This window comes from Mixophyes fleayi, chromosome 1 (assembly GCF_038048845.1).
Source record: "Mixophyes fleayi isolate aMixFle1 chromosome 1, aMixFle1.hap1, whole genome shotgun sequence".
Lineage (NCBI taxonomy): Eukaryota > Metazoa > Chordata > Amphibia > Anura > Limnodynastidae > Mixophyes > Mixophyes fleayi.
Window position 1 is genome coordinate 376,759,828 of NC_134402.1, and position 18,556 is coordinate 376,778,383.

An 18,556-nucleotide genomic window follows, 5' to 3' on the forward strand; every position below is an offset into this window, starting at 1 on the left:
TAATTTAGAACATGGTGATTTGCTAAGGCTTGAACTCGAGAGGGCACAGGCACCAGAGTTGGGGAACAGATGAGATTGCTGTGTACACAGTGATAGAGAGATCAAGGTGGGTTGAAGATCTAGTTTACACTGGTATCCGTGTTTTTTAAAAGTTTTTCCTTGGTGCACTATAGGTCCCAGAGGGCGTGGGATGCCAGGGTTTGCTGGCACTTGCGGTTCGCCTGGCCGAACTTGATGTGTCACCTGACAGGAGACGTATTACAAGTAGATCCATCCACTTGACAATAACAATAGTGCAATCATTACTGATATTTTCTGAGAGCCCCAAAGGAACACTTCAAGTACCTTTTGGTTGGGAATCACTGCAATAGCGAATCCAGCCCCGTGCTTACCAGCCTGGGGTTGGTTTGGCATTATGGCAGGGGGACCTATGCTGCGGGATTCCCTGCTATAGTGCCAAAGCACTATAGCACTGGCAAAGCGCTGGTAAAATGGAGGGACCCCACAATTTGTCCCCTCAATTTTGCTAGTACCAATTTATGCTGGCAGCACTAGGGTTGGTTCAGTTGTTTTGGGAAGGGTAAATGTGGGAACATTTTCACTGTCAACTTTTTATACTCAACCCCCTGGTGTTACCCAAGACACATTACTTGCCTTACTTGGCCATTATTTAAGTGAGGTTTAAAATACTTGTCGATATTTAATTCTAAGCTTTGAGAGAATAATGACACATTTGTATCTCAGGAGGCTCCAACATTCTATTTACACACAAAATAGATTTCTTTTTAATCTGTTATTTTTAACATTTACAGGGAATACCAAATATATGCACTTTATTAACAGCATGGTGTATGGCTTGGACCATAATAGAATGAATACTTAAAACATGATTTTGCTTTTTACTTTCTCTAATTTAAATAGTTTTGTGTCATTCTTTTACCACTTCATTTTGTAATTCTATTTGTTTTTCCTGGCAGAGCATGTGCTAACATTCAATACCATATCCATGACATCCCAACCTATGTCTAAATGTAAACACATTATTTAGCACTAGGGGTGCTGTGGCAGAGAGGTTCTATCTATACCCATATTATCTGCATGAACACCAGTGAAAAAAATACTGGGGTTTCTTGTCTGTGATAGGGGCACTATCATGATGTATGGGGATAGCAATCTGCATGAGAAAAACACCAGACCTCCATTCACCTGTAAACCGGAAGCCTCACAGCTGACTGAAATTGTAAACTGCAGCCAACACCAGCAGCTTAGTAAAACTATGAGGGATAGGAGGCCTTGATAATATGTAGATGGCAGAAAAAGGGATTAGGGGGCTTGTGCTACTTGCCAATTAAGTAGGTTTAGAGTAAGAAATGTGGATTACCTGGCCAGCAAGTGGGTGAGTTGTCAAATAACCTGTCCACTAAATAACTGAGTTGTAAAACAATTACCTGGCCAGTGAGTGGGTGAGGTGTTTGGTATCACTGCTTCATCCAAGCTTGTTGCTCTCAGTGGCTGCCTCTGGATAAGAAGCACACTTTGGTACACCATGCCAGTAAATGGATTGGTTGGCAAGGAGGAACTGAAAAAACAAACAAAAAAAAACCACATATACAACCACCACACAATTATATTTTAAGGCAAGGGTGTCCAGACCTTTGCAGCTTAGGATGCACTTATTGTAGTCTGTGTATATTGACTCATTTATGAGTCTAAAGCTCCAAAATCTATTATTCCCTTTTCAAGCAATAGGTTAAAAAAAACAAAAAAAAAATGTAAAAAAAATATTGCCCAGAAATTGACAGCCATATATTGCAGAGATATCTCTCTCACTAAAAAGCCCAGATTGCAAATAAACACTCACAGTGCAAACCACATTTTGTAGCGATACCCTTGATTGCCAGGCATCAGCTGCCCAGCTTACCCACCCAACCGCTGCCTATCTATTGCACAGAGATAAGTTATAGCCCAAATAGTGCTTTGATTTACATCAACTCATGATCAACAATTATCTTAAATCAGATTAAAACCATATTAAAATTATGTAAAATTAGGAACTTTTTATATAATTACATATGTGCTGTACCTGTTGGCTTGTCCTCCACAAAGACACTGGTAGATACAAGCAGAAAGGGATGCAGCCAGAGTATGCATTACATAAATCTGGAAGAAAGTAATTGAAACACCTGCACATTATGGCGGCTCACACTTGTATAAATCATGCCCATTTTGTCAAAAACACAATGTGAATGACGAACTTTGCAAACCGATCACTAATTAAACATCAATGACCACTTACCTTGTTATTGCGGACATCAGGATGAGGGGGTGAATCAAGATTTACTATGGCATGTAATACATCATGAGTTAAGTTGGTTAGGTGCAGTAAAGGGTTGGCCACAACAGTTTTGGCACTAGCTGTGCAAGCAAATAGAAGTGGTACTGATGTCTGCTCTGTCTGAGGATTGGAAAGGACTAAACAGTCCTACAAAAAAAAAAAAAAAAAGATCAAACAAAATAGTTACTGACTGAATGTGGTACAAAACAATATCTGAGCATTACATGCAGCAAAGAAAATAAATGACATTAATCATGATAGCCCACCAACTAAATATAACATGCATCCGGTAATGAAATGCAAGAACTACAAATTCTATAACTCGTGTTCATCAATCAGCAGACAGAATTTGCTTTGACTTTACAAGACCAAATACAAGATAAAAAGGTTTTATGTATAATGCATTTGAACGATTTAGGACTCAATACCCCATAATTTAGGATTCAAATGTAGGAATATGTTAAGATTTTACCTCTGTGAATGTTTAACAGTAGCTTTTGAACCCAAACACTAAATAAATCTGCTACACCAATACATAATAGAAACAATAAAAAAAATGATGTTTTTATACTGGTACAATTTAAATGATGATTTGTCAAAATCCATAAAACAAAGAAAGAAAGAATACCTGCTGGGATTCTTGCAGAAGCAATATTAATTCCATTCGTACAGAGGCCAAACCCCCACCATGAGACCCATGAAGGACACAAAAACTCAAGAAGATTCTTAGCAGCGACTGGAATTTTAGCAGCCACTGCCGTCTCTGAAGAAGTTCTTTAGCCTGCTTTGTAGTCACTTGATCACAGGAGGAATCTGGACTGTCTTCATAAGAATATTCAAAAGATCCTACTGAGTTCAACTCATCCAGAGTAGCATTGTAATCACAAATCTTTTGAAGAGCAACAACTGCTCTTTCCAACCAACTATACAGTTGATATCGCAGTTTGCCACCATCAACTTCATAACCGGTGGATAATGTCCGTAGCTCCCCTGTAAGAATCTTTAGGCATGCTCTAAATTTTAACTGTGCAGCTATCACATCTTCTGAAGGACTCAGAACATCATTTTCATCAATGCTCGTACATTCCGAATATGTAGTAGTGGTTACCCCAGGTCTATCACTCTCTGTAATTTGTGAAGGCTTCAAATCCTTCATTGATATGCCAGACTCTTCTGATTCATCTGTGTCACTATCCCACTTTAATTCCAAAGGCTCATCTTCAATTACCATTGAAGGCTGGATAAAATCAAATAAAAGGTCAGCGTTTGACTGCTTCTCTGATGACATGTCAGACACATCATTGAATATTGGGCTTACACAATCATAGTTACAGTCTTTCTTCTCCCCCAATAAGGGAGATAATGGTGTGGACACCTTGCTTGTATCCACTAAACTTAAAGTCCGAAACAATGGCTTAGACCGTTTTACTACCTTCGGCATTTTTGATAATATTTCAAGAGCTAACATTGGACATCCAGCTTTTAGGTGAGCATCTGCGGTGGTGAAGAACAGCCTCCGTTCGCCCAAGTTAATTTTGTCAGCCAAACCATTCTCAACACACAGATGCATTTTGGTAGATGACGACTCTGAAGACCCAAAATGCCGTCTCAGTAACATGGGGTGTGTTCTTAAAAAATTGTAGAAATTGAAGACTGATGGATCACAACTTGAGGACAAGCTCCAGGTATCATCTGTAACAATGTGTTTGGGGGGGAGGTAAAAGAAATTGAGAAAACAAAAGTTAATACTTACTAGAAATTAAAGCAAACTTAAATTGCTAAAGTCAATAAAAAATTATTTCATGTATATTATATTAAAACAGAGTGGAAAACAGTTTAATTTCATTTTCTCTACCAAGTGAGCATAATGTGCAAATTATTTACAGGCTACTTACAACTAATGCCGTTACATGAAAAGGCAGAAATTGTTTAATTTATCTTTACAGCCATAACTATACTGGAGCTATACCTAAAGAAATTTTTAGAGATGTGTTGGAGGTACAACTATACTGTATTTCTTTGATGGTCAGAACAATTTAATTAAGGAAAAAGAAAAAATAATTGACAAGTCGCTCAATGCCATATTCAGTGCATCGTCTCAGGTCATTAAAATTAGAGATGGGCGGGTCCGGTTCTCCGAGAATCGAACCCACCCGAACTTTGGGTATCCGAGTACCGAGCTGAGCAGCTCGGTACTCTCCCGCCCGTTCCGAATCCAAATCGAGGCCGAACGTCATCGTGACGTCGTCGGATCTCGGTTCTCGCGATACTTCAACTTTATAAATACACGCCTCCACAGCAATCCATCGCCATTTGACAGAGGGAGAGAGCAGGGTGTAGTCATAGGCTAATTAGAGCAGGGACAGAGAATACAATATTGTTCTTGCAATTGCGCTAACCAAAATCGCTAGTGCAGAGAGGAGGATAGAGGTTTATTATTTTTTTCTTAATATTTGGCACTCCCCAGCGCTTTTGGGGTGTCCCCCATAATTGTGCATAAATATTTCTGGCTGTCAGAAGTCATATCTGTCAGCAGTATCTACTAAATAATTTTTAGCACTCCTCAGTGCTTTTGGGGTGTCCTCCCTAATTGTGCATTAATATTTCTGGCTGTCAAAAGTCATATCTGTCAGCAGTATCTACCAAATAATTTTTAGCACTCCCCAGTGGTTTGCGCTCAGAATGGATTCAAAGCAGTCCACGTATGATCTGAATGAGCAACCAGGTTCTGTCACCAGTCCTGATGTTAGTGTTCCTAGTACATCATCTGGCCAAGGCGATGTCAAACAACAGAGTGTTTCCAAATTAGTGCAAAAAACAAAAACCAAAAAAAAATATTTACTGTATTGAAGCGAAAAAGAAGTGTAACTGAGCAAAAGTTAAGTGACGATAAAAAAAAAATTGCAGGCATGCCATTCTACACACGCAGTGGCAAAGAGAGAATGAGGCCTTCACCTGTGGGTATTAGTGGCAGATCCCAAAAAGTTACCCAGCCTATAATTGGTGCACAACTACTGTTACGCATCAAAGCCGAGCTGCAAGATAACAGTGAGGCATTACAGGAGAATATTTGCTCTGATTCACAAATGACAACAATCCCTGTGGAGAGTCCATCCAGCAGTGGAATGTCTAATCGTGAGCATTCTGCTGATGTGTGCCTTAATAGCCCGAGTGTAGCCGGTGATACCCAAATTGAGGATGCCACTTTGGAATTAGAAGAGGATGAGGGGGAGATTTGTGTAGGCGACGAGGGCGCTAATGATGATGTTGATGATTATGATGCAGACAGATACCAAATTGCCTTTCTCAGTTTCTATTTATATTCTAGATTATATAACGGCTGAATAGTTTTCTATTTTACTCCTAGTGGAGAGAGGATCTGATGCAGACAGATACCAAACTGCCTTTGTCCATGTCAATTAATATTGTACAGTCTATAACGGCTGAATTTTTTGGTTTTGTAAACAAGTGGAGGGGAGCCTAGAGAGACAGAAAGGAAACTGCCTTTTTCCATTTCTTTACATATTTAACTATAAGTGTAGGGTGTAATATACATCCAAAGACGATGGCTGCATTGCCAATATGCATAGATGGAGAGGAAGACAATCTGTTTTGTGTGTAGAATAAATGAAGGCCTACCAACGAAGAATTAAACAGTTTTTTTGGATTATTTATTACCTCAACAATTAGATTACTTATCTCTAAAACAGTTTGAGCACTAAATTGGGTTATTTTAGGCACAAAAACATGTATTTTCCAACAAAATCGCAAAACAAAACCAAAACCAAAACACGCAATGGCGGTTTTGCAAAACCAAAACCAAAACACGACGGTAATCCAGATCCAAAACCGAATCCAAAACCAAAACACGGGGGTCAGTGACCATCTCTAATTAAAATACACTGCCTTATATAATTTTTTTTTTTTTAGAGTGATCGTTTTATGCAGGCAATCCAAGCAAATGGTTTTCTATTGTCTATGCTCTCTGTAAACTAGAAGTTACCAACAGATTTTCACCCATATATCTACATTACAGAACTTTATAATAGCAGCTTAATATAAAAGTGTATCTTACATTAACAATTTAAAAAAAAAGTTAAAAACTTTAAAGCCATGTGTGTTTTACTTCACCCGCTTACATATCACAATACAATATCACAATTTGAAAATTAAGTCCAATATTCCCATAAGCTGGCGACACAGACTGATCCAAATACACAGCCTGAGCACCAAGCAATATGATCAATATTCTATCTGGCCACACACATGGGTGGACAAGTTGGCAACGTCTGGATGCTTGGTACGGTGGAGCATGCTAGCATTGCTGGAAGATGACCAGGCACACAGAACAATAAAGGGCAGCACGGTGACTTAGTGGTTAGCACTTCTGCCTCACAGCGCTGGGGTCATGAATTCAATTCCTGACCATGGCCTTATCTGTGTGGAGTTTGTATGTTCTCCCCGTGTTTGGTTGGCTTCCTCCAGGTGCTCCGGTTTCCTCCCACACTCCAAAAACATACTGATAGGTTAATTGGCTGCTAGCAAATTGACCCTAGTCTGTTTATGTGTGTTAGGGAATTTAGACTGTAAGCCCCAATGGGGCAGGGACTGATGTGAGTGAGTTCTCTGTACAGCGCTGCGGAATTAGTGGCGCTATATAAATAAATGATGATGATGATGACTGCATTTGCGAACATTCCGGATGACTGTTTAAACAAATTAAATCAAGTTATTATTGGGCATTGTGGTTGGTTTGGGGCAAGGTGGCTGATATCACTGAGTGTGTGGCTATTGACACACACAAATACTGATTTACTTCAATTCCACAAGATTTGACAGGTGGCATAGCGCTGGATGTTTAAGTGACAAATAAATCCATGTTGTTTATTACTAGTATGAAACCACCAACAGCTCACTGTGCATAGACAACACTACCTCTTCTATGGCAATATACCTCAGACAGGTCTAGAATTGCCACATAAAGTGTGTGTGTGTGTGTGTGTGTGATCATTCACTGGCTTGGTACCTTGCCTGATCAGGACAATACTTTAAAAGTAGCAATCCCACATAAAAGGTTTATTGTTTTTCTTTAAAAAGTTAAGTACCTTTTACACATACACCTGAAAAACCTCTTTCTTAGCCGTCTTCCTGTAAAATTACCTAAATACCAGCATTCTTCTTATAGCCTGCTACAATCATTTGTGTTAAAAAACAAAACAAAAACAATAAACACCACAAGCCTTATATTTTCAGGGGATTGCTGCCTTAAAATAGTATTGCATCCGACCTGGAGAACTATCTAATCCAGAGATCGACAGATTCTTACAGGTCAAAGATTTAATGGGCCCTACAAGCATATGTGAATTGTAAATCTACCACACAACTGCTATTTACATATGCTTGTAAATTGTGCACTCAATATATGAAAATCTCTACCTATCAGTATTAAAAAACATGCATCAGCTGCTAAAGCCTTTACAAGGTCTCAACACTTAATTTTTCATAGAGCCCATCGCCTGTATCTTGTGTGACACACTTACTCTATATTCCACACAACCTCTAACAATCACATGTGAATCGATCTGCATATGGCCCACTTTCGCAGTTCAAATTACAAGGCTACATTCCTGTATCCTTAGACCACAATTGTTTGTTTTTAAAGCAGATTTGAGATATCATGAGTGCAAAAGCACAGAAACACTACACACAAAGAATGAACACAACCAATGAAAATAAATAGATCAGGAGGAAGCAGCCTTACGTTTGTATCCTGACTGAATCAGCAACTGCTGCTAACCTCAAAACACAACTGTGACCCATCACAACTTACTGTTCCTTGTATCTTTTTTTTATACATTCTTTATTTGTGAGTTGCATAATAATTAACAGTAGCCAACAATAACAGTTCCAGAGGAGCAGCAAAGCAATTCAGCACATACAATATGTTTTGGTTCTTGTACATTAGAAACATATACAGACACTGCGAGGGGGTGACGGACAGACAAGGGGGAGGTGGGAATAAGGGAAAAAGGGAGGGGGCAAGAGGAGGGATAATTGGATATAAATTAAGATGGCAAAATAAAACAAAAAAACATTGCTTGTAATAGGAAGCCACTCCAGGATAACTCAGCTTAGTGCTTTAAAGGTGTAAACGTTTTTACTGTGGTGTGAGAGAATAATGCACTTATGCGGTAAATTCCAGCCAACTGAACCAAGTAGTTGTAAACTCAGAGTTTCGATTACTGGCCGATAGGGTCTAATCCACCATTGACATATAAAAACCCATGCGTTTGAACCACTCAGACATAGTAGGAATTGAGGGAGACTTCCAACAGATCGGGATCAGAGACTTCACTGCATTGTTTAGGTGTTTAAGGAGTGTTTTTTTTATTTGAGAGGAAATGCTGGACAACGACAGAAGCCAGAAACCAAGGTCAGTCGGCTTCCTTTCCCTTCAAATGGCGTCCAGCCTGTGCCCGATATTTGGGGATCGCTCTGTCGGACGACACCTCCAAATTATTCGGTTTGAATTGCACTGTTCTCATATAAAACACGCAAGAATTTGTAATCATGGTCCAAACTAAAACTCTCCTGGTTTGGGAGGGTGAATGTCATCAAAATGACTATCCTTCCTAAGATATTATATGTTTTACAGACAGTTCCAATCAGAGTGCCCCTGTGCTTTCTTGTGAAATCTGAAGGTATGAATAGAGAATTTGTCTGGGGGGGGGGCAGACGGCCAAGTTTTAAGCATGATGTACTCTATAGACAAAGACATCAAGGAGAGACTTACAACTTCCACACTTATGGTGTTACTACAAAGGATCTATGCTCACTAGAGTTCTGGAGTGGACAAGACAAGTGAAAAGTAAACAGTGGATTTTCATAGAAGGTCAGGGAATGCCAACCCCACTACACCTGTTTTCCCAACTATACCCAAACTCACATACCCCACACTAGATTGTTGGGAGCAGATTAGGGCAAGCCAAAAGTATCTCCACGATTATATTCCCCTTGACTTCCTTTTTGGGCAACAGGGACTTCTCACCTGGAATTCAGTTCAGTCAGTTTGCTGATTGGACTCAGAGGTATGAAATGATTAAGTTAACTCCAATCAGAAGTCTCGCTTCCCACAAACGAACATTGGAGATATTTACAACTCCGTTCTCTTCTCCACACGAAGGGTGCTTTAGCCAAGTTCAACAGGCCGCTTACGCCTTTTGTGCACTCTCCAAAGCACAGCCAAACATACTATTTCTTCAATCTACGAATTACTCATTGAGGATAAATTCACATAAAATCCTCGTATCACAGATTTATGGGAGAGAGATCTACAAGAGTTTATTGTGCCAATCCAGTGGCCGAAAGCGTTCACGGCTACTCATGCCTGTTCACAAAACACCACTATTGCTGAAACCCAATACAACATTTTAAAAACACAATGGTAGAGGTGACCTGAATTATTAAATAAATTTTCGCCGTCAGCATCCCCTTTGTCAGAGATGTAACTCTTATGTAGGAGAATATAATTATATATATATATACACACTCTGTACTATTGTTTGGGAGCAAAACAGAGGGAGTAGAGAGGCAGGACAGAGACTCTGTGAGACTACCAGAAGTCTGAGAAGTGAAGGGAGCAGTATCCCCTGTATACAGAGGAGCGATATTGGTAAATAGGAGCTGTTGGTGAGGAGAGTACACCCCTGTCAGTTGTTTAAAGTAAAAGCCTGGAATAAACAATATACGCCAGAGAGCTATAGAGAGACAGTGAGAAGAAGGAAAATATATTTTTAAAACTGGAGTCCTGACTGGGAAAAGCCATCTTGGACTAAAAGGCTGATTGTTATATGTTTAAGTAACATCTTATTATCTGTTTATTGACTTATTGTGACTCTGTATTATACCAGTAGTCAGATAGGGACTAGGTGGGAAGATTGTAATGTAAATGAACCCTTTTGCTGGACTGAGGGATTAGTGCAGGGACAGTTAGGGAGCAGAGACCGACTTACATGCATGAGAAACTGTGCAGACTACCTCACTATCCTCTGTCACATACAAGAGAAATTCACAAACCTGTGGTGTGAGGAGCCTACGATATTGAAGTGACTATATGGTCACGTCTAACGGATAGATGGTGAAATCCAAAGTGTAAACATATGTCTATTTATGCTGCTGAACTGATTTCATGTTAATTGTGTGATATTAGTTCTATTTGCCAGGTTATTGTAGTTTAAAGAAAGGTACCTCTTTGTAGTAGAATAATAGAGAAGAGAATATATATGTATGGTAGTATAGGTATTATATAGTACTATTTATAGATTATATACCATTGTTTGTTTAAATTACAATTTATATTTTTGATTTAAAATATTGGAAAATCCCTTTAGAAGCTTATACCACACTAATAAATGTGTCAGTGTGGCTTCTAGAGATAATTCATGTGTGATATGATTCATTTGTGTGTGTGTGTGTGTGTGTGTGTCTTTGGTCCAGTGAAGGGGGTGGAGGGTTCCTTGGTCTCCCTCTGGTGTTGCTACAACCAGGACATTACCCAAAGAAGACCCTTCAGTAATCAGACCAAAGAGGAGGCACTGCACAATCTGGAATTCTGAATTCATTTGCAAACAGCACACACAAATTGATATATACAACCTAACCGGAATATACATATACACAATTTTTATTTAAGCAGCAAAAATATCTTTCACAGCTTGGGAAATCACACAGAATGTAACATAGCAAAAGTCATGACATGACATACAAGGGAGACAGACATGAGAGGGACTGATGTGAATGAGTTCTCTGTACAGTGCTGCGGAATTAGTGGCGCTATATAAATAAATAAATGATGATGATGAATAGGGGACCCTGTCTGTGAGCTTACATTCTTATATATATATTTGACTATAAAATCAAATGTTTACCTTCTTCTTCTCTAACTAGTTGCTTCAATAGTGTTTCCAGTGCTTGCCTGTAATCCTCCAAAATCCAGTAAGTCATACTTCGCACAAAAGGGTCAGGGTGCATAGAAGACAGAATCGGCTCTCTGCCAGGAGACTCAATTCCTAGCACTCTTTTTTGCAAAATTGATTTATAAGATGAAGTTTTTTCAAATTCCGATTCATACAGTCTGGATATCACAAGAGCAAGCTGAACGTCATGTAATTTTTCAAGGCAAACCTGCAAAGATCAATATTACATAGTAGAAATCACAAGTCACCAGTTCTCGTATCACAAACAACGTCATTCTGTATAACCAAATATTATTCCATCAGATTCTAGAAATAACAGTATGAATATATTTATGATTGCATGTAATTATTAAGTTGTTCAAACCTCCACAGCATCCTTCAGAGATCCGGCTAGAAGGAAGAAAGCTGCCGAGTGCTCAAAGCGCTGTTTGCCAAGCAGAGAGAAAGCATTCTTCAGAGCTGCTTTCCTCCACCTCTCTTCACTGAAGTTGTTTCCAAAAAACTTAGTCATTTTTGGTTCTTTCTGAGACCTAACACAAAAAAAAAAAAAAAAAAAAGTAAAGATTGACAACTGTATTTAAGATATATCTCAAAATGCAGAATAAATTATATTAAATGCCGAAGATATGTATAAAACATTTTGCTAACTCAAGCACCTGGATCATTTACATAAATCTACAACAAACAAATGTAAGTGTCAACAATTCCGCCGAACCAGAGGGAGTAATACTATACTAAAATGTTCAGCTAACATTCATTCTGATCTCAGATACATATATGGGAAAACAGGAGCTATTTACTTGAGCTGCATTTCAAGAAAAAAATCAAAAGCATTTATAGAAGGCAGGATCCAAGTGAGGGATAATGTTAGATTGAAACCTACTTAACATTATAGTACTATATACAAAAATAAACGTACACCAAATGCAAACAGTTCCTAAAATAATAAAGTATGTTACAAACATTATTGTGAAATCACTAGCATGTGAGGATGGATGGATGATCAATGGGTAAAAATCTGCAAACGTTTTTAATAGCGGTTTCATTTTTTGGATTTAGTTAGCCATACATATAAATTAGTTTCCACAACAATTATTAGACAATCCATAATGAACATCTGCATGTTTTAATAAAAAAAAAAGCAAAAAAAAACAAAAAAACAAAAACAAAAAAAAGGAACAAGTGAACAAGCAACATTTTTCACCTATATAACCCCCAAATCACAGCTTTCTTCTTCATAGCCAGGTAGAAAATAGCTGCATCTAAGGGGTCATTTTTTCGTTGGAAAGCTGCCTTTGCGACCTGAAAATAACCAAAAAACCAACCTTAATGTCAAGCATTTTATAAAATAATTGAATTCCTACATAGAGAGGAAAATGTTTATTTATTACTACTAAAGACAAAATAGTTTCAAAAGACAAGTTTATTTGTAAAGTCAATGGACAAATTATGTAGATAAGAACAAACAAACACAAGCAAAAAGTAAAACATGCGAGTGCAAACACAAGTACGAATCATAAAAGTGCAAACAAAACAAGTTAAACGGGAAATCATAACAGTCACACAAATAGAAAATAAACAAAAACATAACAGGTACATAAGAAGTAGACAAATAAGGTGGTACATAACACATGCTGGAGAGGGCACTGCTTGTTAGAGCTTACAATCTAGAGGGAAGCGAAATCCAGAGACAGTTGGATCAAACGGGACAGGGGTATGGCAGTAGGAGCAAGCAGAACGTGTAATCAGAAGAGGTCATCAAAGAAGGGTGGGGTAGGCATGAAGAGGTAGGGTTTGAGAAAGTACTTAACAGATCAAGGGAGAGTCTGGAGGCAGAAAGTTCAAAAGGTGGGAAGCAGTACAGAGGAAGTCTTGTAGGTAGAAGTGAGAGGATTAGAGAGGAGAGGTGCAGGTCAGAGGCAGAGTGGAGAGGTCGACCTGCTGTGTATCTCATGACAGGGACAGAGATGTATAGGGGGGTTGAAGCATTGGTGAGGGGGAACGCCAGCTAGGAGTTCAAAATAGGTTTTAAAGATAAGGCTTAAAGAGTAAAATTGGCTTAAGTATAATGTTAGATAGATATTCAAATGAGTTGTTTTTCAAAGATCAACCTTAAAACTTCCAGAAATACTCCTATTGTTTGCACTTTAATGTATGTGCAGGGAGGAGGGGTTAAGATTTTTTTTTTTTTTTGCAACAGTCATAAAAAAATAAAAAATCTAATTAAGTATTTTGATTTTCTACTCGTGAAATCAAGTATTTGAAGATGTAGAACTTTGTAACCTTTCTCTATCCAAACACATGAGGTTCCTGGTTTATGTTACAAATATTAAAAAAAGAAAAAAAAGAAAAAACAGGATTAAGAATACATGTAAAGCATAGCACATACCTTTTCAATGCACCTGCGTAAGCTGTTTATGTTTCTCACCCACCAGCCCACTCCCATAGCCCTCAGCTCTGCCCAGGTGGGGTCACCTTTCTGCATAGCAGGTAGTGTGGCAAGCAGCTCTTCCTCTGACACTGAATGAAACGCCCAAGCAAAATGACCAGTAGACAAACCTGGATAGGAAGTACACACAAGAAGGTAAATATCAAATACGGTCAGATGTGGGAAGACTACATGGGAAGTGTTGTTATTATCTGCCTTGTAATTCTGTGTTATGAAAATATGAAGATATTTCAAAATAGTTATTGCTTGGCAATGCTAAAGTTTCTACCAATTTGCATGCTTATATTATTATTCAACTGACAATTTATTTGAAACCAGTAAAACACAACAACAATAAGGCAGTAAATTTAGGTATAATGCATACCTCTCAAATGTCCCAATTTAGGCGGGACAGCCCCAATTTGAGGGCTCTGTCCTGCCGTTCCGATCGATCGGAAGGTTGGTAGGTATTCTTTTCACTGCTACTCTGCATGGAGGGGAGGAGAGAACGGGGAAGCCTAGCGCTTCAAGAGCGCTATGTATGCCCCTGGGTTGTGGCCATTCCCACACTGTGCAGTGGCCACGACCCCGACCCAAACGTTAGGAGGTATGATAATGCATTGAATATAATAAAAACACTTGCCAACAAGTCTATTAAATGTTCTTGACAAAAATAATAAATAAGGTGTGTGTGGGCAAGATACGTGCATTAAGTCTTTTAGTAGCATACAAAACAGGGATTTGTCAATTGTTCACCTGCTTCAGATGAGGAGCAGGGGTCGGAAGCAGCCGGGTTGGTTAGCATACTAAATTGCCACAGCTTCTCTCTAATTCAAATTTGTATTTAAACAGAGGACATGTATCAGTTACTCTGATCACTTTTTAATGTCAGCAATTGTCACGACAGAACTAAAATAATTCATCATTGCGTGAAAAATGTGTAAGTAAATACAGTGACTAGGTGGGACCTCTGCTGTAATGAGCCCTGTGCAGCACATCTGGTTGTTCTAATTATTATTGAGATATTTATTTGTAATGTTGGAATTGACCTTTCTATCTAGGAAGATCCAATTGTAAAGCGCTACGGAATTTGCTGGCTATATAAATAAATGTTGATGATGATGATGATACTCTGCTAAGTCAATTTATTTATGTATGCCTCCAAGTTATATTTGTTGGGATTCTAAGTGTAATTTATAGTGGTTTTGTTTGTCTTATGTTGTATTTGAAAGTCAATAAAAATACTTGATTTAAAATAAATGTGCAATTAAAAACTCCACTGGAATAACTAGGTAAATCTAGCTTTCAGGGAAGGAACGATTAAGGTGAGCAAAGGATTGTATTGGTGCAGGGAAATAATTTCATGACTGATGGGGGTCCAATGTTAGCACTAAAACGCTGTTACAAAAAGTGGAAAAATTAAGAAAATGGTTTTCTAGAAGGGAAAATACAGTGGCGAGTCTGTGCAAGGAAGTTATTGTGCTCATTTGCAGTTCAGGAAAACTGACCAGTGTCCAATGCTTTTCTAGATGGAGTGTGGGGTGAAGGAAAGGTTGTTTATAAAGGTAATTTAACATGGAATTATACTTGTAAATAATATCTTATGACTGGTGTTTCAGATATCCTTGAAAAAGAAATCAGCCGACATCCCCTTTTCACATTTAAAAATTCCATGCGGTGAGATTCTTATTTTTCTCTTATTGGAATTAAGGTCATGACTGGGCCTCTCAAAGAAATCAAATATCTTCATTTTAAGCATCTCCAGTTTTGCTTTTGCAGTGGTACTTGGATCAATATCCTGTTGGAAGAAATTTTTTCCCCAGTTTGAGCTTGAGACACAGCCAGCATCATTTATTAGTTATACCAGAGCAGGGAAAATTTAAGAAGAATACTGGCTTCAAATATCAAAAAGATATCTGAGCCACAAAGCGGTGTGTTTAATGTTTACATGACTGACAAGCTGGTTTAGTGATATACAGCCAACTCGCCTTGATGAGAAAGATGAGCTCGATATGCTGGAGGAAGGGAAGTAGTAAGAAATGTATGAAGTCGAACAGCCAGAAAAAATTTCAGTCCACATTCATCAAGGGTCTCGCCACCTATTAGGAAGAAATAATCAATGCAAACAAGTTAAACATTAAGTGATCAGGCATTGCTTTAAGAACACAGCCATTTTTTAAGCTGTCACTTCTCTACATATTAAGAAAGCTATCTCTGATACCACAAAAAGTAACATACTAAGAATACAAAGAAAATAAATGGGATTTTTGAACTCAAGTTAATTCTTCTTATCAGAACCCTATGAGGGACAGTTGAACACTGTGGTATAGAGAGTGGTGACTGAAGCATTGGGCATTTTTAAAGCTACCAGCAAAACTGAAGCTCTTTTCCCCCCTCTATACCTCACTGGCTGCTTCCTAAAGTTCTGGTTCTGTCCATTGAGGCTTTGTTGGAAGTACAGAAGAGGGAGAGGAGAAAACGGTGCTCAATTGAGTACCATATTCAAAAAAATCACTGTGAAATAAAAAATCAGAAGAAAAACCAAAACGAAAAGCATAAGAGATGCAGGGAGTCCATTGTTTCCCCCGTTAGATTAAAAAAAAAAAAAAAAAAAAAAAAAAAGGAAAAAAATTCCCATTTTCTCTTTCATCCATGGGGGACATTAGGGACTTCCCTCAGCTGTCCCTAAGGGGAGGCACACTAAAACGGCGTGATATGCAGCACCTTACGTCCAAAACTGGACAATCTGTAAAACTTAGGTGTGCACTGAAGACCAGGTGGCTGCACTGAACAGCTGTTCAGCTTAGGCCTGCGCTGCGCCGCCCAAAAGGTAACAACGGATCTTGTGGAATGCTAATTTTTTCGAGGACAGGCTGTCCTGCCCCAATGCAAGCCTGGTGAATTGCCAAAATAGTCCACTTGACAATGGTCTGCTCAAAGACTGGCCAGCCACTCTTGTATACATCACAGAGGACCAACATGTCATCCGTCCTGTGCCAATCCTTGGGCTTATCTACATAGATCCTCCACTCACTGCACTCTATACCGCACTGTTCCAATATCCCCCATGGGTGAACGTGAAAAAATGAAAACATAACAGATAATCATATATTACCTTGGCTACGGTCTCTGCTTTCTCCAATATCCGTACTGGTTGTGGCGATTGTATCTGCTAGAGCCATCAGAGACATTTGTTCGATACGTGTCAAACCAGGTAAACTAGAATGGAGCAAATGTCTAGATAAAACCTTAGAGTGCTCTGGACCAAAGTAGGTGGGGCTGTACTGAGACAAATCAATCACTTGTGGTTTCTTATTTTCCTCTTCAGACTCCAAGGTTGTAAACTCATCAGTGCTTATGGTAGGAACTTGGAAAAGTTCATCATAATTTTCAACATTTCCATTGCTGTCATTTAGTTTGTTGGAGTTGTTGTGATTGCTGGATTTCTCCACTGTGGATGTGAATGAGGAATCCTCATCTGCAGCAAGAAGAGCATACAATGGTAGGGGAGGAACAGAATCAATTTCTGTGTAATCTGCACTCTCAGGTTTGCTGAATGTTTTGGGGTCTCGTGAAGTACTTCCACTGACACTTATTGAAAGTGACCGGAGCCTGCGCTCATGGTTAGGTTCATTATCGTCAATGGCAACAACCTCACCTGCAATACATTTTACTAAATGAGACAGAATAGCCTTTGCTCTGCGTACTTTACCAAGATCCATCAATCCCAAAAGCTGTAAAGGATGATACTGAGGTAAAGTTGGACATAAAGCATGAGCGGCTTCAAAAAGTCCAGAATCTTCCATCTCTACTGGGAGGTCAAATGCAGTTTTCTTTCCCATAAGTTTTTGTGCTAAGCTAGTCATTGACCTAGTGATGGTTTTCTTTGGTGGATAGAGACCAGATGCAACAGACTGGCTTTGTTTAATTAAATTTGTGATCGATGGGGTGCTACCACTATAGGAGTCTGTGCTAGTTGAATCCTGCTTAGAGAAAGGCTGCCACTGGGAATAGACATGCATTTCACAATCCATTCCAACCACAAGTATCCCATCCCGAACCCAAGACAAAGACACAGGTAAAGGAAGAGATCCTTCCACAGAAGACACTAAATCCACACATCGCAGCAAAACAAATCTGGGCTGAGATGCATTTTTGGCAGTATCCCAGAGTTGCAATGCAAAATCGTCTTTACAGGAATGTTCTTGTACTTTTCTTGCTACTTGGCCGTACATGAGAAGTTTTGAACCGATACCTATAGTTAATATATGTGAGCCATCTTCCCTTGACATCCAATCTAAATGAACCAAATGTTTTGTGCTTGGTTGGAACTGCTTGTTGGAAGATAAAAACACATCATTTTTATTGTAAGCTACAAGATTGTTGTCTATACTAATTCCAGTCTCCAACATTGTACTTAATTCGTCCAAATGAATAGTCTGTTCCAGAATCCAACAAGAGCCACCGGTGGATTCACATTCAAAGATGCTCACGTGCATCAAAAATTCTTGAGAAGAGGAACTAGTTTTACTTGGTGCTTGCTTGAATGCTACTGCCAGACAGTTGGTATGAGCACAGCTCACTTCAATCGGTCTGCCAGGTACACTCACAGCTCCATTCTGGAAACCATCCTCAATCAGCAAAGGCCATTCCTCCCAAGTATATCTAACAACGTTCTCCAGATCAGAGGGTGAAAGTGAACATTCTGAATCCACTCTGCATCGCCAGAATCTTACTTTGCCATCAGAGCAAGAAGTTGCTAGTAGATAAGGAGCATTACATACCGGGTATATTGAAGAGCTACTGAGGTGGCCTAAA

General features: G+C 38.9%; 1 protein-coding gene across 2 annotated transcripts in view; it reads right to left on the minus strand.

The window, feature by feature from the left end:
• The window catches only part of DMXL1 (Dmx like 1), a 113,060-nt gene that overhangs the window by 30,927 nt on the left and 63,577 nt on the right, over positions 1–18,556 (minus strand). For both annotated transcript variants that reach the window (XM_075179332.1, XM_075179340.1), the window contains exons 18-27: positions 16,854–18,551; positions 15,727–15,837; positions 13,700–13,869; positions 12,515–12,612; positions 11,675–11,840; positions 11,263–11,518; positions 2,964–4,027; positions 2,297–2,482; positions 2,084–2,160; positions 1,449–1,579 (exon numbers count right to left, since the gene is read on the minus strand). In XM_075179332.1, the coding sequence (XP_075035433.1) occupies positions 1,449–1,579; positions 2,084–2,160; positions 2,297–2,482; positions 2,964–4,027; positions 11,263–11,518; positions 11,675–11,840; positions 12,515–12,612; positions 13,700–13,869; positions 15,727–15,837; positions 16,854–18,551 (3,957 nt within the window). The remainder of the gene's footprint in view (positions 1–1,448; positions 1,580–2,083; positions 2,161–2,296; positions 2,483–2,963; positions 4,028–11,262; positions 11,519–11,674; positions 11,841–12,514; positions 12,613–13,699; positions 13,870–15,726; positions 15,838–16,853; positions 18,552–18,556) is intronic.